The following is a 24,963-nucleotide window of genomic DNA, read 5'->3' on the forward strand; positions in this document are numbered from 1 at the left end:
TCGATTTATGAAAATGAGGTCTTGATACCTTATTTCTCAATACCATTGACTTTAGGATCAATATATTTGTACCTTAACTAACTATCTAATTAATAAATTCGTCAAACTAAAGTTTAATATAATATTATAATTGACTCATAAATATTAATTAATAACATTTATGAACTCAGTCATTGGAGAACAAAATTTTGAAACCACTGTTTCCGACACCATTGACCATTGATTTTTAGCTCGTTACATTTGGTCCCTACACCCTGGGTTGGGTACCCATGGTGTAAGTATCTATTCTTAGCTTAAATAGGGCTAGAAATTTGTCCTAGGTTTCCAAGGTCTGGTACATTGTCAAAGGTATCGCACCCAAGCTTGGCAAAATGCTAACCTAGATAGTACAATGACCTAGGTCCAGTACCTAAGGCCTTAGGTAGCGATACCTAAGCCCTTAAGCACTGTTTTGATGAAATTGAGTCCTTCAAGGCTCATATTGGTCCTGGATATATCTGAACACCTACAATTCAATTTTAAATGATTTTAACATGATTATAAATTTAAAAAATTGAGTTTTATTTACTTTTATGATTTTATAAAAAAAAATTTACCTAATTTCTTAAATAAATCCAAGATTATTATCTTGAAAATGTTCCAGTGACATTTCTCATTCATACTGGTCATTGGAATGAATGAAAGATACACTAACCACATTGCTTTGAAACAATAGGTATGTAGTTTAAACATTGTTCTCTTATTCGAATCGAAGACTAACATACCATGATCAGATTTAGTTATTGGCAAACTTATGAGATGAGCTTTTGGGTGTTCTTTTAACCAAGATGCATTGCGGAAACCCCAATTGAGTCTCTCTCAAATGATATTTGAGATGATGAATTATGATTTTCCAATGGTGCATAAAACTCAATGATAATCTCTTATATAAATTACAAAAAGTAATAGATGAGAAAATCATCTTAAGATTATGAGTTTATAACAATATATATTTATATCAGTTTTCCTTTCTAATTTTTGGGAAAACAAGCAACACTTTCTTCAGCTTTGCAGCTTCGATCATTATAACAATGAAGAACTATTTTTCTTTTGTCAAAAGTCAAACCCCATTAAGCAATATAATATGTATGAACTTTGAGATCCCTGGACTACCTAGGATATTCATATCCATCAAATACGCTGGAAGGAGGCTAATCAACCCAACCCTAAAATGCACATCTCCATTTCTAAATTGGGTTGCTATCTAATTTACTGCCTTATTTGCACAACGTTTAATTAAGCTGAATTTTCACTTGTGCTACCTCCTCTACCATTCTATCCAGCTTAAGTAGAATAGGCTTTTATATCCATCTTTGTCTTCCATCACTTTTACTTTTTCTTAGACTACTTGAAAATCCCTTTCCAATATAACTTTCTCAATATTTTTAGAATAGTATTTTTTGAATCTTCAGAGCATACCTAACTAGAAAAAAAATATCTATATAATTATATCAAATCAAGTCTAATTCTAATCAAATCTTCCTCATTTAGAGAAAATTTATGCAAATCCCAATTATTATGCTCAACATGCAAACTAAGGTACTAAACCGTCGGTTGTTGATTCTTAAGTAGCGTTTTGTATGATAGAAAGTATCATTTACTTGAAAAATTTTTAGGACCAATTTAAATAAATTAATTTCAACATTTAGCATGTCAAATTTTATTTACTTTCCTTATAATTTAACTTTTATTTCAGAGTTACTTCCCATGAATATGACAATGTGATTTCGATGATAAAAGATGGAAAATTTACTTTCCCATGTAGATTACAAAATTAAAAAAATATATATTAAGATTTAGAGAATTGGTCTATTAAAAAGGGAGAATTTATTGGCTTTTCCATCCTTCCTACTACTTAATTTTCTCTATTAGTTCAATGGATTTTTTGCAAATTTTTTTTCCTTGATTTTATTTTTTTAGCTACATATTTGATTTAATACTTATATTGTAGGAAATACTTATTATTGTTATTGTTGTTGTAGAATATGGGTAGAATTGTTCCATTTAAGCTGTGAAGGAATTGAGGGTTATGTCGAAATCATTTTTTTGAAAAAGGGGTCGGTCGACTTTGTTTGAAAATGAAAATTAAAACGGGAGTCGCCACCATTCTTTTTTTTGACGAGGTGTGATTGGATCACCTTGCAATTCGATCATTTTAATAAACAATTTAATTTATTAAAACAACAATTTTGGTCTACGAAATTCAGAAAACGAGTTCGGGAGTCGGTTACGTAGAAGGAAGGGTTAGCACCCTCGTAACACCCAAAATTGGTACCTAGTTGATTAGTTTATGTCTTAGTGTCGAAAGTTGAAAAGTTGAAAGGAATTTAAAGTACGATCCCACTTTGTATTAATGCTAATTTTACTTAAAAAAGTGATTGAGTAAACCGAACCATATGTTAAGGACCCTCTTATCTCGAGGTAACAAAATGTCACATCCAATAAGTTAGGACACGACACTTTGAATTCCTGAGAATAAGCTCGTCCTTTAATTTTCAAAACTCATGTATTTTGATTGTAAAAGGATATTCGATTGTTTAGGTAAAACGGGAAAAATCGAAACATAGTAAGTTAGGGCACAATTTTCTCGAATTCCCCAAATACAAAATATTACATTTATTTTCTAAAATTTTCTTATCTCGAGGTAATAAGACGTCACATCCAGTAAATTAGGACACAACACCTCGAATCCTCAAAAATAAGTTTTCCTTTTTATTTAAAACGCTTGTATTTTAAAATTAAAAGGGTATTCAATTATTTAGATCCAACGAGAAAAATCACAACCCAATAAGTTAGGGCACAATTTTCTCGAGTTTCCAAATATAGAATATTACTTTTATTTTTTAAAATATTTCCCCTTTTTACGAAGTTGGGTAGAAATTGATAAAATATTTAAAATAATAAATTTAATTTATTTAAGATCAAAACGGCTACAATGCAAAATGTCATGTTTTTTTTTTTAAATATTGATGCAACATAAATCTAACAATTCACTAAAATGCAAGACATGATAATATTACAATACGACATCGATATGCATGATACAATAAACAATAACAATATTAATAATGAAGGTAATAATAATGCAAATACCAATAACAAAACAAATAGTAATAATAATAATAAAGGTAGAGAAAATACACAATATATAATGTAACACCCCTGTACCCGAGACCGTCACCGGAGTCGAGCACGAGATGTTAACGGACTTAATTCATTAATTAAACAGCTCAAACAATTTATTTTAGAATTTCTAGACAAGCTGGCTAACTGCATCACAGTCGCTAAAAAATTCATATCTCGAGTTATGAAACTCAAAATTCAATTCCGTAAATTTTCCTCGAAACTAGACTCATATATCTACTTCTTAATATTTTTGTATAATTTTTGGTTGGGCCAATTAGTACAGTTTATTAGTTAAAATCTCCCCTATTTCAATGTTTAGCTACTCTGACCCCTGTGTATTATGAATTAGATATCTCCCTGTACAGAGTTTCAATAACTATGCCATTTGTTTCTCATAAAACTAGACTCAATAAGTATTTCATACATGTAATGTAAAACTCCTAATTGTTTTTTTACAATTTATGGTGAATTTTTAAAGTCAGAACAGGGGATTCATAGATCGCTCTGACCCTATTCCACCAAAACTTAAGTATCTCATAAAATATAACTCATTTACCTGTTTCGTTTCTTCCATATGAAAATAGACTCATCAAGCTTCGATTCCATAACTTATTCGTCATTTAATTCCATTTTTACTATTTTTAGTTATTTTTCAAATTCACGTCACTGCTGCTGTCTGATTCTGTTTTGTGGCAAATTTTACTTTTCCAAGGATTTTCATGGTTTAGTTAAGACATAAAGCATACATGTTATCACATATAAACTTGATTAGCCATTCTAATAGCTAATCATTCTCAAACATTTCCATTCCATCCATGGCCATATCGTAAGATTATACACACAAAATGATTGGAATGCTATACATGCCATATTTCCAAAAATTTCAAGTTATTATACCGCGATTGTCCAGTGATAGTGTGTGCGTGCCTCCGACCGTCCCGATCTCCAAATTGACTTGTCAAAACTAAAAAGAATAAAAATGAGAGAGTAAGCATAGATGCTTAGTAAGTCCACATGCAAATAACAAATAACTTAACAAAGCAATTATACCAACCAACATTAGCATAATATCACCAAAACATGTATCACATTTCTATTCATCATTCATCATTCATCATCTTACCATATTATTGTTGTCGTATGAAGTCTCAACCCGAGGGTTAAGTACATACCTGTCCAAAGTGCCCATTCCACAACACTTACCAATACGTCACTTGCATCTTGAGTATTCTTCCATTTCACTAGAATTTTACCCGTTGAACACATCGGAATATAACTCGGATACATGGAAAGTTTGCACATAAGTGCCACATATGTAGCCAAGCTACCATGTAACCCGCCCATAAGCGAACTTGGACTCAACTCAACGAGCTCGGGCATTCGCATCCATAAGTGAACTTGGACTCAACTCAACGAGTTCGGATGTTCGCATCCATAAGTGAACTCGGACTCAACTCAACAAGTTTGGATGCCCAAATATCCGAATCTATTCCTAAGGTTCAACGGGACTTTCCTCGTTCGTACTCCTTTACCATTCTCCTTGGAATACCAATGACGATACATTTTTCACATAATTCATAAAATTTTTGCATGTTGTCCAACAATGACCACAAAGTATAGAATTGCATGATAACAATCATAATATCGTATAAATAGCATTAAATGAGTTAAAATAACTGTTATATTACAATATTTACATATGAACTTACCTCGATACAAAATGAGAATAGTCGAGCCTATTCCTCGTAAACTTTATTTTTCCCCCGATCTCGACTCGAATCTCTTTTCTCTTGATCTATAATACCAAATTAATTTATTTAATACACACATTCATCAAAACATCCCCTAGTACGAACTTTGGAAAAATTACCATTTTGCCCTTAAACTTTCACATATTTACACTTTTGCCCCAAGGCTCGTAAATTAAACCTCATCCTATTTTCTTATGTTTTATGACATGCTGATCATTTTTCCCTTTATAGCAACATCAAATTCACACTCTAACTTGTACTTATGAATATTAGGTATTTTTACCGGTTATGTCATTTTACTCGTTTTTACAAAAAATCACTTAGCAAAAGTTGTTTAACACAATCTCAAACTTCATATTCTACCATAAAACATCAAAATTCATACATATCATCCATGGGTAAAATTTTAAATATAAACCCTAGCTTAAAATATTGGTAGAAATAGATAAACCGAGCTACGAGGATTTCAAAAATGTAAAGAACATTAAAAACGGGCATAGAAATCACTTACAATCAAGGCTTAAAAGTGTTGAAGCCCTAGCTATGGTGGAGAGCAAAATTCAGCAGCAACTTATGGAGAAGATGATAATTTTTGTGTTATTTTTCCCATTTTATTTCATTTAATATCCAAATGACCAAAATGCCCTTCCTTACTAAACTTTCAAAAATTCCATCCATATCAAATTTTTGTCCATAAACTTATAAATTGGTCAAATTTCTATTTAAGACCTCCTAATTAATATTTCAAAGCAATTTCATACTAGAAACTTCTAGAATGCAAGTTTTGCAACTTATTCAATTTAGTCCATAACTTCAAATTAAGCACTTTATGCATAAAATTTCTTCACGAAATTTTCACACAATCATGCAATCATATCATAGACCTCAAAATAATCATAAAATAATTATTTCTATCTCGAATTTTGTGGTCCCGAAACCACTATTCCGATTAGGCCCTAATTTGAGTTATCACATAATGAGAGCTATTTTTGAAATTCAAGAACATAAATAAATAAATAATTTTAAAAAGGATTAAAGAGATAATGAGAAAATATAGATGAGTTTTGTTTTAAAAAAAGATTGACTTTATTTGAATAGACCAAACAAAATATGCAAGACAATTTTAAAATAGATAAATAATAAATAATATGAAAAATTAATGTAAATAATGATGAAACATTTTAAATAAATAAATGGAGTTTAAAATAAGCTATATAAAAATTGATTTAAAATGAGGCAATATATAAATTTAAAATAGGTAATATGTACAAAATTTAAAATAAATGAAGAAAATATTTAAATGAATAATATGTAAAACAGACTAAAATAAATAACAAATAAAAAAAGTATGAAAAGGTTTAAAATGAATAGTGTAACAATTTAAAAAATAAATAATGTACGCAAAAGCTTTTAGGAAAACAGTATATAAAATTTATAATAGTCGACAATTCAAAATGTGTGTAAAAAAAAAATAATAATGATGATGATGATGATGATGATGATGAACTAAGTAGGTTAAGAACTAATTCGAAACCAACACAAAATTTAAGGTAAAAGAAAATAAATAATGAAAAGAGACTGCCAGGGACCGAAATGAAGCGCACCCAAAATAACAAGGACCAAATTGGACAAAACTCCTAGCCCTACCATGCGCTTCAGCCCTACAGATCAAAGGACCGATTTAAAAAACGAGCAATATTTGATGGCCAAATGAAGAGAAAAAGAGAAGATAAAATAGGGCTTGATCGAAGGATGCTAAAAGATGGAGGGACGTCATACACATATATCCCAATAATCGAGGATGCACGGATCCACACCCCACCAAACAGCGCTGTTTTTCATTTGTTTAAAGACAAGACCTTTTTTTTAACTTCACTTCAGCCATTTTTTTAAAAACAAAATCAAAAGCCCCCTTCTTTTTCTTTCTATTTCTCTATTAGGGTTTTAAAACCCTCCTACTACGCCGCCGCACCACCACCGTGTCCGGTGGCATATGAGCGCAAAGATGGGCTTTTAGCTTCCTATTCAAGCCATGCATGAAGGCCAAGCCCTCTTCCCCTCAATAAACCGAAAGAAGAATCCCTCCGTTTCCCTTTTATTTTGGTTCGACTTCGACAGTGGAGAAGAAATCTCCGATGACGAATCCACGGGCAGATTTCAGTGAGGTCTTTACTTTCTTTTTAGTTTTATGCCCCTTTCTTTATTGAAAAATAGATTTGTGATGAAAAAATAAAAAAAGAAAAGAAAAAAAGAAACTAAAAACGAAAAGAGAACGAAGGAAGAAAATCAAAATCCACCTTTTCCAATTTCTGTTCTGCATTTTTTTTATTACTCATTGTGTGTAAAAAAATAATAAAGGGGAGATTTCGGCTTTTAAAGCAGTTTACAAGACAAATCCATCCTATTTTTTTGTTGTTTTCTTCCTTGTCCTTGTTGTCTTTAATTCTTCTGCAGGTGTTAGAGGCATGGGTGAGTGGTGGTTGGCTCGCGAGGAGGCGAAGCGACGTGTGTGGTGACCCTGCTGGTGAGGAGCAGCTGCTGCAATAGGGACTAGCCCTAGGGTTAGTTTGTTGAAAAAGTTTAAGATAATGGGCTAGGATTTGGGTTAGGGTTTGATGTAATGGGTTATTTAGTTTTGGGTTTGGCCTTGCAGCTTGTTTTTGTAAAATGGACTTTATTTATTTTGGGATTTTTTATTTTGGAATTAATTTGGTTTGTTTGGGGTTCTTTTTTTGTTTTATTGGTCCAGGCCAAAATTGGCCATTACAAGTTAGACTGCCTATGATTTTCTGTTTCTATGATTTAATTATTTATAGTTTTGCTTAAAGCAATACTTGGAATCAACTATTTTTATTACATTCATATGAGTTAACCTTTAGTTAAAACAAAACATGATTTCAAATATTTTTTTTATCTATTCCAAAACAAGTTTTATTTATACATGATTTTATATATGCATTATTATATATAGAAAATAGATACAAGACAAGTTTGAAATAATTTTGCTTTGAATTAAAATCATAAATTAAAAATAATTTAAAATTATCAATTAAATTTTATTATTAAATATTTAATCCAAAGAATAAAATATATTATAAAAATTAAATACATGAATATTATCTTTTATTGAACAAAGTAAATTCATAAATTATTATTTCATTTTGTACCTAGTAAACCAAACGTGATAACGTAACTTTCTTAGGGTTTTAATCAATACCTTTCGATGTATATCAAACATTGTAAAGTAACTTTTTCAATAACCACATTATCAAAAATCATAATATTAAAATTTCAACATAACAAAACACCAGACGTATACATAATCTTGTCTAATGTGGATATTCAACAAAGTATCCATTAATTTCTGTTTATAATGCATCAATCAATCTCTACGTGTTTCCTTCTATCATGTTGAATTAGATTATGAATTATAGTGATGGCAGCTTGTGTGTTCCATTTGGTCGATTACAGTTGTTCCAATTGTGCCTCTTATGCTTATTGGTGTGAGGAATTTTGTATTGTATTCATTTTAGAGGTGAAGGTTATGTTTATGATTTTGTTATTTCAGAAAAGACATCTCCTTGCTGTGAGATTGTTTTCTTCTTCACAATTTAAATGGCGTGGATGATATTTTTCACAAAGGTTGATATGTTTCCAAAACGAATTTGTACATACATCACCATTCTTCACCAAATAAATTTCAAACAAGTCCGTTTTAGATGTAAGTGTAACAGGTCTAATGATGAAAAACAACTTCAATAATCAATTAATATTGAAACTAGTTTATTTGAATATCAACTTAACTCACAATAATATATAACATTTGTGGTTAAAGAGTAAAAGTATTTTGAAATTTCTTGTATTAAGAGTAAAAAAATAGGTAACTTTATTCTAAATCAAATAGCAAAATATCATTTTGTTAAAGAAAAACAACTTCAATAATCAATACATAGAATGAGTGGATTTTTTTTTTAAGAATTTGGATTATGTTTGAATATTATATTTATCAATATTGAATTTGAATATAAATTTAACTCGAATAATATATAACATTTCGGCTTAAAAAATCTTAATACGAGAAATGTGAATTTTAATTTATAAAAATTTGGTAAAAGTATTTTGAAGGCTTTATATTAGAGTCGATTGTATTTTTGTTTTCTACTAGAAAAATGGGTAAAATAGTTTTAAATCAAAAAGAAAATTGGTAATTTTGTTAACAATTTTATCCACTTCTATTATTAAAAATCGACCGTTATACATCAACATGAGTTATATGTGGCACACTTAGTGTTACTGTTCAGTTATTTTGTCTATCGTATCAATTTTTAACACTATAAAAAGATAAAAATTTTAGTAGAAAGGACCAAATTATACTTTTATCTAACATAGAAGAATTAATTTATTTATTTTTTAATAAAGAGGATAAAATGTATTTCGAATCGTTATAGTTTTAACTAAAAATTCAAGTTATGAATTTTTTTCCCAAATAAAACAAATTACTGAAAAATGAAAATGTGAATTATGATTCAAAATCATTAATTTATTTGTATACAAGTAACGATGATTAGGATTATCGACAGTGACAAGAGAAGACGTAGATATAGAAACAGGGAAGTGATTGAATTGGGAAATTGATGATATGAAGTCTGAAGCAAATGGGAAAATTTTCAGAGTGGTAAAGGAGCTGAGGTGATAAAACAAAAATATGATAAAAGTGGTAAGGAAGGATTCTGGAGTTGGAAATAGCCAATGGTTGAAGCTGTACTGCACCCAAAATATATAAAAATAATATGAACATTGAGGAAGCAAGTACCAAAGCAATACAACGTGGAAAAGTGCAGAGAGACAAATAAAAGGCATCGATTGCATCACGGAAAGGCAAAGACGTTGCTTGGGGGCAAGCGTGGTCGTTGCCAGACAGTTTGCAGAAATGCGCACCTTAAGCTCTTTTGATCATTCAAATCCATATATTTTCATACACACACTAGTCTCAGGGCTCAGCACGAACAGGACAACAACTCTCCCTGTGGACCATCCCCACAGTTTTTTAACTTTTCACCCCTACCAGCATGTTTAAAAGATCTTTCTTTTTTAACTTGTAATGGAGTGTTTATTAGTTTCTGGAAACCTGTTTTATTAAGAAAAGTTGAGGTTTCGGGGAAGGATTATGGAGGAAGCAAAGGTATGTCGCATCAAGGGGAGTCACTGTACTTTATCTATCTGTTTGCTCATTTGAGGGAGGTAGCTCAAGTGGGTAGATTTTGGAATCTTTTTTAACTCTAAAATTACACTAATCTGATTCCAACACCAGTTATTAGAAGTGGAGGAAAGTAGACCTTACCCCAAATATATTAATTAATTAATTTCTGTTCAATTTAAGTTTTTTTTTAATTCACAAATTATAACTACTTTAATACAACTAATTTTTATTTTTATTTAATTTATCATTTTTTCCACACAAGTTGAATTAGTAAATTTTTGGGTTTTTTAAGTGTAGCGACTATAATACAATTAAGGTCCCAATAATCATAAATATCAAATTATTACATGTAAAATCAATTCATTATATTAAAAATAAATTAAAATAGATAAAATTAAAACTAAAATCAACAAATTAATTAAAGTAAAACCCACCTATAAAAAACATATATACATATTTTAAAAAGAAAAATAGGGCATATACATTAGTCGTAGATTTTTGTTTTAAAACCGGAAGGGCAATAATGAAGAGTAAGTGGGACCCGAATGTGGCAGGGCGTGGGATAGGGATGAACATGACGTTGTCGGTTGTTTTGTACAGAGAAAGACTCCTTTAATCTCGTCAGAATCTCTCTCTTTCTGTTTTTGTTTTTAACACAAACCAAACTCCCTCTTTCTCTCTCTTGTCTCTAAACATTGACTCTTTTAATTTTTTCATTTTTTTTTTATCTTTCCCTCGGCTTCAACATAAGCAACCAAGCTGTCGCTTGTTGGATATGTAGTTGGCTTGTTGGGGGCACAGAAGCAAATCCAGATCTTTAACCCTAAAACTCATACCCCAGATCCATCTCTTTTCTTTCATGGTGTCTTAAAGCCTTAAAAGCTGCTGCCCACTTGCAGTTTCTGCCGTTTGCTGGTCATCTCTTTTTTAGGTCTGTGACTTTTGGTCCCATTTCAACTTTAATGTCTTTTGTTTGTTCTTTTTCAAGATATTGATTTCATCTCTCTCTCTCTCTCTTTCTCTCTCTCTTTCTTCTTTATCTCAGCTTACAGATGTTGTAACGGTTGAAATTAGAGGTATGGGTCGATGGATTTTGGCTGGATAATGCTAAATATCAGGAGGAATATAGGGGAAAAGGAAAACAATAAGATATCTAACCTAGATAAGCTTCTTGCATCATCATCATCATCACCGTCATCTCTTTTGATAACGTTTCAAAGTTTTCCGAGTTAGGTGAATAGTTGAATAGTGAGCTTCATTTTAGGCTCTTTATTTTGTGTTTAGTCGATAATTAGTTGTTAAACTATGGAAGTTAGAGGTGAAGAACATGATATTAAAACGCCAGTGCGAGATGGGAATCATAATGGTGCTGCGGTTCTCACTTGCACTCAAACCCTAGACCAAGTTCATCGTCCCCAAAGGCAACAGTCACTTGGCCATGTTGGAAGATCTCCGAACCCGGATCGAATCGCCGGCGCCAGTGTTGCACCCATTTCAGTCAGTTCTAACACGAAGCCATTGGCGGGTGTCGTTAGGTATCGAGAGTGTCTGAAGAACCACGCTGCCAGCATCGGCGGAAACGTTTACGATGGGTGCGGTGAGTTCATGCCTAGTGGAGAAGAAGGAACACTGGAAGCGTTGAAATGTGCAGCCTGTGACTGCCACCGCAACTTCCACCGCAAAGAGGTTGATGGAGAGACCCAACAATTCGGGGGTAGGAGAAGCTTGATGCTTAACCCTCTTCAGTTGCCTCCACCATTGCCCTCTCCAACCATGCTGCACCACCACCACCATCACCATCAAAAGTACACAAGTCCACCCAGTGCAATGGTTACACCAATGAATGTAGCGTTTGTTGGCGGTGGCACCGAGTCTTCAAGCGAGGATCTTAACATGTATCAGTCTAATCCGGAGGGAATGGCGGCAGCAGCACCCCCTTATGTTTTGTCAAAGAAGAGATTTAGAACGAAATTTACGCAGGAACAGAAGGATAAGATGTTGGAATTAGCGGAGAAATTGGGGTGGAGAATCAATAAACAAGATGAAGATGAAGTCGAAAAGTTTTGCGCTGAGTATGGGGTGAAACGGCAGGTTTTCAAGGTTTGGATGCACAACAACAAGAACGTGAAGAAGCCGCCTCAGGATCAGTAAGATTTCTTCTTCATAACCCCATATATAATATATATATAGAGAGAGAGAGAGAGACGGGGCAACGTACAAGATTAAACCAGACATTTTAGAGTTAAGAAAGGAGCTGGCCTTCATGTTCAAATTATATTTGTATAATTCTTCATTGTAAGCCATGGTTATGTCTTGGCAATTCAGCACCGTTCCAACACCCCCCCCTCCGCGCCTCCCAAAAACAAAGTAGTCTTGTATTAGTAATTAATTGTTCTTGTTTAAATTAATTATAATGGTAGTCTCTTTCTCATCATTTCAATCTATGCGCCCAATCCCATTGTTTCTGATAACACTGTCGAAAAAGGAAATATGACATGGCGCAAATGCTACCGAATGCGAATGCGTGTCATGTTTAATGCTGACTGAAAACTTGTGACTTCATTTCATGCACATTCATACAATCCGTGATTAAAAATGTTTTATTTATTCAAAAATAAATAAAAATTTTCTATAGGTTAAATGAAATAATAAATTGATTGTATTATTAAAATTTTATCCATTTTTGGTTAAAATTGATATTGTATGTAATCATGAGATACATGTAACACATTACATGTCACTATATAATTATTTCAATCAATCACGCCGGCTTTTAATAGAAAAGATTCATTTATTTTTTATCTAACATATACAAAATTAAATTATTTATTTTTAATAAATAAGACAAAATATAATTAGACTTTTAATATATATATTCATGATACATTTACCTACCCTCGGCTAATTTATAAGGTAAAATATATATTTTTCTAATGTTTTATAAGTTTTTCAACCCTTTTCTTAACGGGGGCCATTTAAGTTTTTGGCTTTTGATGTATGATGATTGATATGAACCTTGCAGATTAAACAACAATGTCTCGGCATTTTTATTCGGATTTTGAAACTCTCTCTTGAATCTTTACTCTCAACACAAATTGTATTCCAATATACCTTCTCTTGAATCTAACTTTCAACACAGATTGTATACATACCTCCCCCTTCAAAAGAAAAAGAAAAACTACGGAATTAATTGGACAATAAGCCTCAGTGAGATTGTGACCCAACACATTTGTCCTGCTTGAATTTTGGTGGCATCTTTACACAACAAATGAGCCAATACCCCTTTTAACCGTTTAATATCTCCACCTGGTTTAATTTTATAATCCTCACGTTCATTAGTAAAATTTTGGATTTGAATTTTATGAAGGGAGAAAATATTTTGATGAAAGTTATTCATACTAGGTAAGAGAAGAAGAAAATGGCCGTAGTTACAAGAAAGTTGGTTCACCTATGATAAGTGGAGGTCGAAGTAAGGAAGGAGGAGAATAGGAGGAAAGGAAGTTGTGTTAAGGCTTATTGCTAGGGTTGTTGAAAATGAGGAAGGAGTTTCCTCATTCATCCATCATGCCTTGCAATATTTGTAGGGGAAGAGTCTCTTGTCCAATTATGCGATGTCATCGACAAGCTCAAAGTATGGTAAATGTGTGATTAAACCAAATGAAAGGCCGTTATACATTGGTTGTCATCAAGTGTAACATATTTGACATTCTCTTTACTGATATAGTATGAGGTTATTAGATTTCAATAGTCTTATAGGTCTTCTCTTGATGAGTGCTCACCTAATAATGAATGGTCTAATAGGGGTCTCTTATTAGTGAGTCACTAATAACGGGTGATCTTATGAGTGGTGTGAAGCATGTAAGTGGTTGGTCATTATGACAGTCGAGTGGTAGGAGCTGAAGGGCTATCCGTGGGTGTTTCTCATGTTGTTACGAAGCCACACAATGTTACTAAAAATAGACCAAACTAGTCTGTCTGATTGAGAACCGATTGGTATACTAGTCTAAAGTAAAGAGAAGAACTAGTTAGCCTGCAAATCGATATAAACCGCGATTGAACTGTGAATCGATAAACTGGTTCAACTGGTTTTTTTTATTTTGTTTTATATTTTTTGGACAAATCCAAGTAAAAAAGAAGAAGAAGAAAACGTTTCGGAAGACCAGATCCTTCAAGTAACGTAAATCTGCACGGCCTCTATTTTTTTGTTGCTTTCTTCTTCATAGCTTAATGTTTGGGAATCCTCAATCCTTTGCACATGAAATAGTTTTCTCAAGGTTTGAGTGAAAAGGGAAAAGAAGACATGACAATTGACAAAAGAGAAAGAATGAAAGATGAAAAAGGAAGGTGGCGGCAAAGGGAAATGAGAAGATGAAGTAGCAGAAAATAGTAAAAGCTATTTACGGTTTCTTTTCTGTGGATTATGGGCTTTATCTTATTAGTTGGGCTGATCTCTAAATTTAAAAGGCCCACTCATTTAAAGTTTTTGAAAGTATTTTTTTAATAATTATTGTTTTAAATTATTGAATTGGTTTTGGTTGGATAGGGATTGAAACAACCGAACTAATTAAATTAAGAATTGATAGCCTGATCAATTAGGATGTACAATGGGGCAGAGAATACACAAAGTATAAAATATAAAATAAAGAAAAAGAAGATACAAGATTTTAATTTATCAAATATATTTTATATAATTTTAATTATAAAATATATTTAAATCACAAATATAGTTTGTTAATATTTAAAAAAAGAAAGACTTTTTAATGTAAATTTATTTTGCTATCTAAATTTGGCTTTATCTGTCCATAAAGAATTTTAGTATGAAAATATTAAAAAAATAGTTAGGCCAATTTTCTCATAATGAAATAAAATTTTGAAATTTTAAACATTATTAGTAAAAATTAAAGTTTTGTTGTTAAAAAAATCCATAGTATTAAATAAAATAAAATTATTTTATATTGCAAAATAAAAACATAAAGTTACATATAATGAAAAACATTATTAATTCAAATGTAATAGAAATATTAAGTTAATAAAGTAATGTGATGTAACCTTCAACTTTGGAAGGTCAAGCATAAGTCATTGTGGTTTATAAGGATTAAAATAAATTTGTTCATAGGGCAATAGAGCAATTTGACAGAATTTAGGGAAGGTGAGGGCCGTCAGTCCCCTATAGATTTGCTACTGGACTCAGCTCTACAGTCAAATAATAAAATTTGGATGTCCCTTCCCACCATTCCCATGCATGCAAAGGTCAATTTCAACTTTCATCTCCAAATTTTGTATATATCCTTGGGTTTTTTAAGAGAGCAAGTTCACCAATGAAATGAAAAGATAATAATATTTGCATTCTTATTATTATAACATTTTATTAACAATGGGTTCAAACCACATGAAAGGTTTGATCCAAAAAAAAAAAAAAGTAGTGATAGTGATAGTGATAGTGCTTTTCCCATCAATCTCTATATTATAGGATGAGAACCATGCTTTGATATCCCATATTAAACCAAGCTTGTGGCTACAGGTGCAGCTCAAACCTTGACTTCGGGTGTTTCCGCTGATGAGCTTGCTGGTGTTGGTGCTGGTTCCGATGCTGGTGAGGATGATGGTGAAGAAGCGAACATGCCCCCAATACCGCTGCACATCACAAATAAATTTCAACATAAAAGGCTTATGTAGGTAATTACTAAAATTTAAAATAATGTTGGTTTTCATGGTTTCCTTTTTCACCTGATCTTGTCCTTGGCCCAGTCGGTCCATGATTCATTGGAACTATCGTGTCCCTCATGACCTGGTGCCTCAGCTTTTGCAGCGTTTGATTCTGTTGATGCTGTAGGTGACGTTGCGGCGGTGTCACCAACGACGGAATGGATTGAAACAACCACGATCATTGAGATCAAAACAATAACCAAAGCAATCTTTGCCATTTTTGTTTTTTGAGTTTATGTAAAAAAAATAAAATGAAAGTAAAAGAGAAAGGAATGAATTTATTTGTGAATATGAAAATATTTAGTAAAATGTGATGGATGAATTTGAGATTGAAATCATGAAACATTTATAGGGTTTAAGAGGAGATATGTACGACGAATCCATAGGCATAGGTGATTGGTTGAGTGCCTAATGACCCAACACGAGTTTAACTGTGAGATAATTTCGGAAAAATCAATTCAAACTTGCATTTATATCGGTCTGGTTTGCTTATGAATTTGGTATAAATATCATAAAAAATTCGATTTTTCATATCAAATCATTTTACTAACATGCTACTTCCGCTCCCATAAAATGTAAGTTATTTTAATGTTCGCTCATGTATCAAAATTACCAAAATTAAATTTAATAAAAACTATCAATTAAACTAGAAATTATGTGTCTAAAATATATCTGGGTGTTTCAATAAATAATAAAACATAAGCTTAAAACTAATAATAATTACATATATACAATATATAAAATATTAAAATAAAAATTAGTTTAAATTGTGAGTAAAAAATTTAAATAGATAAATACATCATTTTAAAAATATTAAATTCACTCCAATTATTTATCATGATATTGTCATTTTTTAATTTGTATTCAGTTGATTTGGAATACCAATTCAGTCAACCACATTATCAATATATACAAACAATGTGTGTGAAACAATTTGTAATAAAATTGAAATGTATAAAAATATCAAATTTTGATAGAAGTGGTAAAAAAGGTAAAAGTATAGCAAAACCCCCTGTACTATACCGTACATTGGATTTTAGCCCATCTAATGAAAAAAATGAACAAATTAGCCTATGTACATTAGATGAGTGAGCAAAATAGCTCCTCCGTTAAAATTGCAACGTTAAACGTTTGTTTTGATATTTATATATAAGGAATAATAACAAATTTAGCCCCCAATATTTATACATTTATTCAATTTGATCCATACTTTTTATTGGAAGAAAATTAGAAAATTTTCAAACTAATAAGGCTAAAGGGTTAAAAGGCCTTAGTAACAAATTAACATTAAAACCAATTAAACCCTTTTAAATTTTTAAAATTATTTAAAAAATCATAAAAATTATAGACTAAATTTATAAAAGAAAGTTATAAAATTTTATTAGAATATAACAACACTGACCAAATAAAATATTAGAGTCAAAAATTTTAAATCTTATAACCATTACATTTTAATGGGTCGGTATTGATATTTTTAATAAGAATTTTATAATTTTAATAATTTTAAATTTTAAAAGGACTTAATTTATTTTTTAATTTGTTAGTAAGGTCTTTTGACCCTTTAGCCTTATTATTTTCAGAATTTTCTAATTTATTTCTAATAAAAGAGTAGGGTCAAATTGAATAAATGTGTAAATGTTAAGGCTAAATTTATTATTATACTTTATATATAAATACCAAATTTTAACAGAGGGACTGTTTTGCTCACTCATCTAACATACAATGACCAATTTGCCCATTTTTCAATAGAGGAGTTAAAATGCAATCCAAGGTATAGTATAGGGGTTTTATGGTACTTTTATCAATAAAAAATATTTATAAATGCTGGTAGCATGGTTCTGAATCTCAACATTTACAATTTTTATTGGTTTATTAATATAACTTAAAATATGTAAAATTATTTTATTGATTTCTTTAAATGAGATGGTGTTGAGTTTACTTTTACCACTAACTCAATCACACTTAAATAATAGTATAAATGTTATATATAAGTATTATATCAAAAATAATATATATTATCTATTAAACATAAGGGTAAATTATATTGTTAATTATCTAATTATTAGTAATTTTTGTTTTGATCATCTAATTCTAAAAAAAAAATACAAAATAGGCACTAGCATTATTGTTTTATAATGTTTTGACTCAATGATGGATTGATGACATGAAATATTTGTTAAAACCAAAAAACTCTAGTATAACTTAGAATCGTAAATCAGGATATGTTATGTCAGATCACTAAGAACAAAATTAGATGCAGAAGCATACTTAAATCAATCAACATCTTAAAATTTTCAAGTATTATGGTTTTGATCTTCCAAATTGACACACAAATGTCTTAGAGAATGTGACTTTTTTTTTTATGAAGATGGGGTGTCTAAAAAATTGTGTATGTGTAATTTAAAGATTATGTATATAACTTTTGCACATTAACCTTAATTTCTGATTAGCCTATCATCAATTAGAAATTAGTTATTAGAGTATCTACACATATTTGACTCATACTTTATTTAATAACTGAAGCCCAATAAGTCTTAGCTAAATTAGATCACTTTTAATTTAGGCTAACCTTTTACAATAGTAAATAATAACATGCAATTATTCTTATTATATATTTGATGTCCATATGATCCAACGATCTCTCACTTGGACCACATACATATACTAATTACATTATACTTACATGTTATGAGCTCAAAACCTTACTATCATATCAAAAGGCATTCTGAGCAATCTTGTCAATTAATTATGTTAATATAGAACCAAAATGACTTTTTTTTTACATATATCTTAACTAAATCCATCACTAATCACATATATTAACATAACCGAATGACATAGATGAAGTATGGATATGTAGCATGGAAATTACATACAATGTGATCTAAACATGTCTATTTCCAACTAGTCCTCCTTAAACCTTAGTAAGATTAAGCTTTACCAAAATCAAATTGTGAATAAACCAATTAAACCTTATTTTTACAGAAAATAACCTTAAAATACATATAAATTGAAATAAATGAAAATGTGCCTATAACATAAAAACATTTAAAATTACAAACTTCCAACTAAAATTGAATATACTGAAATGATGTTACATCCATATGAGCAATGTGCCCATAAAAACCTTGGTTGGTAGTCTCTTAGTAAATGAATCCACAATTATTAAGTTTGTCTCAATATTCTTTATAAGCAGTTGACCACTTTGGACGCTTACTTTAATAACTAGGAATTTAAAGTCTATGTGCATTGGCTTTGATGTCCTCCTATTGTAATTGGAATAAAGAATTGTCATTTATTGTCACAATTTGCAGCTTAATGATAAAATTTTGCATCCATGTCCATCCAAGTCGAAGTTTGATACATGAGCATGTAATATTTTGTTTTCTAAATATAATATATGAATCGTTTCACTACTTTCCAATGATCCATACACCAATGATCCATACCTGAATTGCTCAAATATTTGCACAATATCCCAACAATGTATGCAATATATGAACGCATACAAACCTAAACATACATTAGACTCCCCCCAATACTACAATGTAGGGATTTTGTTTGCATTTTTGTAAACTTAAAATCATTCTTGGGGCATTGATTAAGAGTACGCTTACTCCTATTGAACTTGTGATATATACAATCATTAACCAAAGTCATTTTGAAATCAAATGTGATAATCACTTTGTGAATGTTGTAATACCACAAACAAGAATCATGCTTAAGCCCATAAATGAACTTCTTAATTTTCAAACCATCAACTTTGCATCACCAGATGCAAAAGCTTTCTTGTTATTGTACCAAATAAATCATCTTAACAATGTTACCATTGAGAACCCATTGACTTAACATCCATCTGATGCAACTCAAGGTCAATATATTCCGCTAAAGCCGTTATAATCCTTTCTCTACTGAACCTTCTTAATGACATTAGTTCTTGAGGTCATAGAGTTTTAATTAGAAAATAACTTTAGGACTTAAATTGCAATTAACCAAAGGTTCAAATTAGCAGTTAGACAATATTTAACTGAGACTTAGTGGACATTATGATGTTATAAAATTAAATAAGTGAAATTAAGATTAATTATAAGTAAAACATAATTAACTTAATTAATCAAACATTAAACCAAGTATAAAAGTGTAAATTCGGTGGAAAGAAAGAGAAAATCAATCACCTTTCTTCTTCCCCTAAACTAAACACCATTTTTGAACCAAAGGAACCTTTCAATTTTGAAGCATTCAACCATAAATTGAAGCTCATTTAGGTCCCTTTCTTGTAATTTTTGTAGATTTGAGGTCATGGGCGCTAGATTTAGCTGGCCCATGTACTAATTTGTAAATATGTTAAAGTTTTGAAAGATTCCATTGTTGATAATTGAATATTTACGTGTGGTGTTGATAGAAATTAAACTTAGATTAAGAAAATGATTAAATTGTAAAGCTTAATTATTAGTTTCGTACACTATAGACCAAATTGAATAAAATATAAAATTGACATGAGATTTATGTAGGAATAAGAAATAGGAGGTCCCTAATGAGTAATTATGCAATTGGATTTCAATCCGAAGCTTTGGATTGAAAGTTATGTTTGTTTCAGGTTTAGGGTCTAAATTGAATACATTGTAAAGTATGCATGATTTTGTGACTGGTTTTGATTTGAATTGAATTTTAAAATATTATATGTTTTATGATTTTGTTTACCTAACGTTGACACAAAACCATCGAGAGAGAAAGGAAAATCGAAAGTCGACGATGAATAGCTCAAAATTTTGATTTGCAATTCTTTGATTCGGGAACCATTTATTTTCTGCATGTTCATGTCATTTTTCCTTATATGGATATTGAGATGAGTTATTGATGATTATTTGAGCTGAATTGATGTGATTAAGATTGATAATAGAGACAGTGACTAATTTGAATAGAATAAAAGTTTCACGATTTGATTGATAATTGAAAATTGGTATATGCCTATGAATATCCTTTGTGCATTTAGAGAGATTGAATGCTTATCTAACCACATCACATCAATAGACAAGAGGACATTCCCTATAAATATAATAAGGAACGATGAAGAATGGATCAATCTTTTTGCACCCTAAAGTTATTCTGAGCAACTTTCTTCTTGGTCACCTGTCCTCGTATCCTTATTTTGGCTCTCAACCTCTTTAAATGAACTAGCCTCCACTGCACCACCTTGACCTCCTCTTTATCTTCCTTCATTGTTGTATGTTGTATCAATAAACTTTTATATAGAAGTTTAAGTTATTAAAATTATATTGGTAAATACATAAATTTTTAGCCAAATATCCAAAATGGATAATAACAAATAGGGCATGTTTGGATGGGAGATTTAAAATTTGAATATAACACATTGACAATTTGGATATGACATGTTAAAAAAACATGCAATTTGGATACTAATAAATTTAACTGTCAACATTTACATGTTTATTGAATTTGACCTTAGTTACAAATTTAAAAATCAACTAAGCCCTCTTAAAATTTAAAATTATTAAAAAATCATAAAAGAACTATAATTTTTTTTAAAAGAAGTTATAATTTTTATTAGAAAATAATAATTTCGATCCAATAAAAGAGTAGGGTCAAATTTTTAATAATCTTATAGCATTAGATTTTAATGGGTCGGTATAGTTAATTTTTAATAAAAATTTATATTTTTAAAATTTTATAAATTTTTTTATAAATTTTGTTTATGATTTTTAATATTTTTAAATTTTAAAATGCTTAATTAATTTTTTTAAAATTTATTACTAAGAGATTTTTGACTCTTTAGTCTTATTAGTTAAAATATTTCTAATTTACTTCCAATAAACAGTAGGGGTCAAATTGAATAAATGTATAAATATTGATGACTAAATTTGTTATTATACCTTATATATGATACCAAATTTTAACAAAGTGTTGTTTTGCTCGCTCATCTAACATATAGAAACTAATTTGCCCTTTTTCAATAGAAAACTAAAATACAATTCATAATATAATTCATAGTGTTCTGTGATAGTTTTACGTTATATATATCCATTCAAATTCTAATATTACAAGAAATTTTCCATTCTAAACCAACACATCCAAAAATATAATAAAATCATGTTAGACATTTTAAATTTTAAATTTTAAAACATTTCAATTAAGTTCTTAAAGTATTAGTATCATATTAATTAGATCCTTTTGTCAAATTAGTTATTAGCTAGAGCTTTAAATGTTAACTTTATAAATTTTATTACCTTTGTTTTTTTTAAACATATTATCCCCAAATTGTCTATGTGTAAATATATACATATTTATAATTTGATTAATATGTTTTAAATATTTATAGACTAAATTTGACATGTCATTTTTAAGTCTAAATTGATGGTTAGACTAACTAAAAAATGCTTTAAAAGCTCAATTAAAACATTTTAAAATTTAGAGGTGAATTTAGAATAAGGTTACAGACATTTGATGCAATTACATGCATAATATTATATATGATATGAAAAAGAATCCTAAGGTAAAGGGGACGTAGCTCAGATGGTAGAGCGCTGGTTTAGCATGCGAGAGGTACGGGGATCGATGCCCAGCATCTCCATCTCTGTTCATCTGGAATGAAAACAAAAGTTTCTCTCGCCGTCCCACGTTTCCCTTTCTCTTAAACGCCAATTAGCTTCCATATACCATTCCTTTTACCTCTTGTAGTCAATTCCAAACCCGGATTTTCAATTAAATTGCTTCACTTGATTGTCTGCTGCTTTTCTACTACGATAAAAAAAATTGAGTTTTTATTCTTTAAATCTCGTGCAATCGCGATTAGGATATAAGAAACGAAATCAAATTTATAATTCAATCAACATTTTTTATTTTCTCTTAATGTTGAAAACGAAAATTAATATTGTTACGTTAATATATATATATTTTAATCGACATGATTTATTGTTGAAACAATGTTATCTAAATCAGTTACGTTTCAATTTTCTATCTTGATTATTACTTTTATTTTTGTGGGTAATCATTCTGATTTTGTGCTCATCGTATTATTCTTAACTCCATAATCTTTAGCCAGTAATTTAAGTATTATTTCTAGTTTTTTTAAAGAAAATTTCTCTTCATTAATTGTATTTCTATGGAAACAAACAAGGTAAATAGAATATTGATTCAATAGATAAAACACAATATTTAGTATCACACTAATTTTTATTTAAAATTGGAACTTACAAGTTTGATACACTTGTTTATTATTCAACTAAATGGAACATACACTCTTAAGAGACAGAGAGCCAAATTTTTTATGGAGAATCGAGATCTCGATTCTCCATTTCTTTACAATTATGTTTCTTTTTAGTTTGTACAGGTTCTCTAAACAGTGTAGCTTAAACTTTTGTTTCATTGGAGCTTTATATTCTTCATAAATCTGTGGAGGATTTAAAATAAAAACACAAGAGTAATGTTAGAATAATTAAAATATTTAATTATTTTACATTTTAGAAGAGAAGCATATGCAAATGGTTATCTATGTTAGTTTATCTGGATAATTATTTATTTTTAAGACTAAGAGTAATTCTAGGGAATATTAATGAAGGGTTTCAGAGGAATATGAAAATTTTGGTTACAAACTGGCATAGGTCAGACGTATGAAAAAGACAAGCACCGACGAACTTATTTATTTTATGATATTGGGTTCCAAGCTCTTTGAATTTCTAGGACCATCTGCATATGATCTAAAACAAAAGAGGATTAGATTTCATGTGGTCTTTCTATGGTATGTTGAAATATAGTATTATAGAAAACAACATCAACCAAAAAAAGAAAAAAATGTGGGGAGATGGGGATTTAGTGTTTGATGTGAGCTCGAGCTACCAGAAAAGGAAAGGTGGTGCGTCCATCATGCATGGCATGTTAGAGAAAACATGGATGATTACAACTGCTTTAAAAGAGTTTTTCTTTTTATATTATAATGTGATTTTTGAACATCAAACCAAGAATCCTAGCTTGGGAAAGAACACCGGACAACATTCTTAAATGATTTCGGTTTAGCCGAAAGGGAAGAGAGAGTGGCATGCTAAGTTAGTTTCCTATCATATGCTGTGATTTGGAGCTTGAGGGCACGTCCATGTTTCATATGTTAGGGTTGGCCTCTAGAAACTATGGTTTTTTTCCTGCCCATAAATACAATATCCGTAATCTTAATTTCTTTAGTATTTGAATAAATGATCAGGTTTTTCAATTCTTGTTGGCATTATGAAGACATTGGTTTCATGCCTTTCCTCTGTCATAAGTTGACAGCATTTTACATTGCACAGGTCAAGTAGAAAAGACTCAAAGGAGGTAAGAATAAGTAATAAAAGTTTGGAAATGGGATATAATAGTAATCTCCTACCTTAGCTCACCAGCAATTCATCTTCTGTAACTCCCAGCAGTGCTTTTGTAATTGGGTATAGGTATTTTACCAGATTCAATATACATGAGATCTTCCACTAGGACCTCATAGTGCTTTCTTACTTCCTCGGCCGATTTCTCGCCCACAGCAGCCGCCACTTTTTGCCACCGGTCAGGGGTGTCCTTGTCATATACTGCTAGTGCCTTCTCAAATAGCTTGTTTTGGTGAGGCGTCCAGTAGGAGTTGGATGCACGTGAAGAAGTGAAAAAGTTCGATGCCATTAACTATATGACTTTGGGGATGAATGAAAATAAGGACGGATATGATAAAGGTATTGGATGAGTTGTTTTAGCCGAAACAAAAGTTTGGTGAAAGAGGATTGTATGTATTTTAAGATGAGACCTTGCAGGGAGAGTTAATTAACCAAAGGAAGGGAAAGAACAGATTGTGTTGGCTTAGTCAAGAGAGAAGAAGACTGAAGTCAAGGGAGGGTGTGGGTAAGAAATTGCAAGGCCAGCTACTTATAAAGAGCAAAGATGGTGTGGTTAGGAGTAATGGCAGCTCGGTGTTGTTTAAAAAATTGTCACTTGTTTTTGTTTTTTAAATATTTTATTATATTTTTATAGTACACTTGTGAAAGTTTTATTTTATTTATAAAATTTAAAAATTTAAATATTTAAATATTTAGATTATAATAATGTCTGTAATTTAGAAAAAATCAGGTAATGATACAAGTAAAGCTATTAAAATCTAATTCAATAAATTCG

General features: G+C 30.5%; 3 protein-coding genes and 2 long non-coding RNA genes across 6 annotated transcripts; 2 read left to right on the forward strand and 3 right to left on the reverse strand.

The window, feature by feature from the left end:
• Positions 1-3,914: 3,914 nt before the first annotated feature.
• Positions 3,915-5,501, reverse strand: LOC128283918 (uncharacterized). Its single transcript, XR_008274266.1, has 3 exons — positions 5,428-5,501; positions 4,875-4,960; positions 3,915-4,129 (listed from the first exon to the last, which is right to left on the reverse strand). It is a non-coding gene; the product is annotated as an uncharacterized LOC128283918 (long non-coding RNA).
• Positions 5,502-6,460: 959 nt separating this feature from the next.
• Positions 6,461-7,760, forward strand: LOC108480748 (uncharacterized). Its single transcript, XR_001870679.2, has 2 exons — positions 6,461-7,081; positions 7,371-7,760. It is a non-coding gene; the product is annotated as an uncharacterized LOC108480748 (long non-coding RNA).
• Positions 7,761-10,642: 2,882 nt separating this feature from the next.
• On the forward strand, positions 10,643-12,550 carry LOC108480527 (zinc-finger homeodomain protein 5-like). Its single transcript, XM_017783558.2, has 2 exons — positions 10,643-11,047; positions 11,162-12,550. The coding sequence occupies exon 2, from the start codon at positions 11,422-11,424 to the stop codon at positions 12,265-12,267; it is 846 nt and encodes a 281-aa protein (XP_017639047.1). The 5' UTR covers positions 10,643-11,047; positions 11,162-11,421; the 3' UTR covers positions 12,268-12,550.
• Positions 12,551-15,435: 2,885 nt separating this feature from the next.
• On the reverse strand, positions 15,436-16,156 carry LOC108482840 (uncharacterized). The gene is made up of 2 exons (XM_017785925.2): positions 15,844-16,156; positions 15,436-15,750 (listed from the first exon to the last, which is right to left on the reverse strand). Exons 1-2 carry the CDS (start codon positions 16,038-16,040, stop codon positions 15,645-15,647), a joined length of 303 nt encoding a protein of 100 aa, XP_017641414.1. The 5' UTR covers positions 16,041-16,156; the 3' UTR covers positions 15,436-15,644.
• Positions 16,157-22,994: 6,838 nt separating this feature from the next.
• On the reverse strand, positions 22,995-24,714 carry LOC108481850 (protein RADIALIS-like 5). 2 transcript variants are annotated; one of them, XM_017784924.2, is made up of 2 exons: positions 24,197-24,714; positions 22,995-23,230 (listed from the first exon to the last, which is right to left on the reverse strand). In XM_017784924.2, exon 1 carries the CDS (start codon positions 24,475-24,477, stop codon positions 24,214-24,216), a length of 264 nt encoding a protein of 87 aa, XP_017640413.1. In that variant the 5' UTR covers positions 24,478-24,714; the 3' UTR covers positions 22,995-23,230; positions 24,197-24,213. The 2 variants fall into 2 exon arrangements, with proteins under 2 accessions (XP_017640413.1, XP_052877329.1); XM_053021369.1 differs by lacking the exon at positions 22,995-23,230 and adding an exon at positions 23,352-23,537.
• Positions 24,715-24,963: the final 249 nt, after the last annotated feature.

This window comes from Gossypium arboreum, chromosome 1 (assembly GCF_025698485.1).
Source record: "Gossypium arboreum isolate Shixiya-1 chromosome 1, ASM2569848v2, whole genome shotgun sequence".
In the NCBI taxonomy this organism is placed as follows: Eukaryota; Viridiplantae; Streptophyta; class Magnoliopsida; order Malvales; family Malvaceae; genus Gossypium; species Gossypium arboreum.

Coding starts and splice junctions, on each gene's coding strand:
- LOC108480527 (XM_017783558.2), top strand. CDS start 11,422: ATGGAAGTTAGAGGTGAAGAACATGATATTAAAACGCCAGTGCGAGAT.
- LOC108482840 (XM_017785925.2), bottom strand. CDS start 16,040: ATGGCAAAGATTGCTTTGGTTATTGTTTTGATCTCAATGATCGTGGTT. Junction 15,751..15,843: donor TGGGCCAAGGACAAGATCAG/GTGAAAAAGGAA, acceptor TGTGATGTGCAG/CGGTATTGGGGGCATGTTCG.
- LOC108481850 (XM_017784924.2), bottom strand. CDS start 24,477: ATGGCATCGAACTTTTTCACTTCTTCACGTGCATCCAACTCCTACTGG.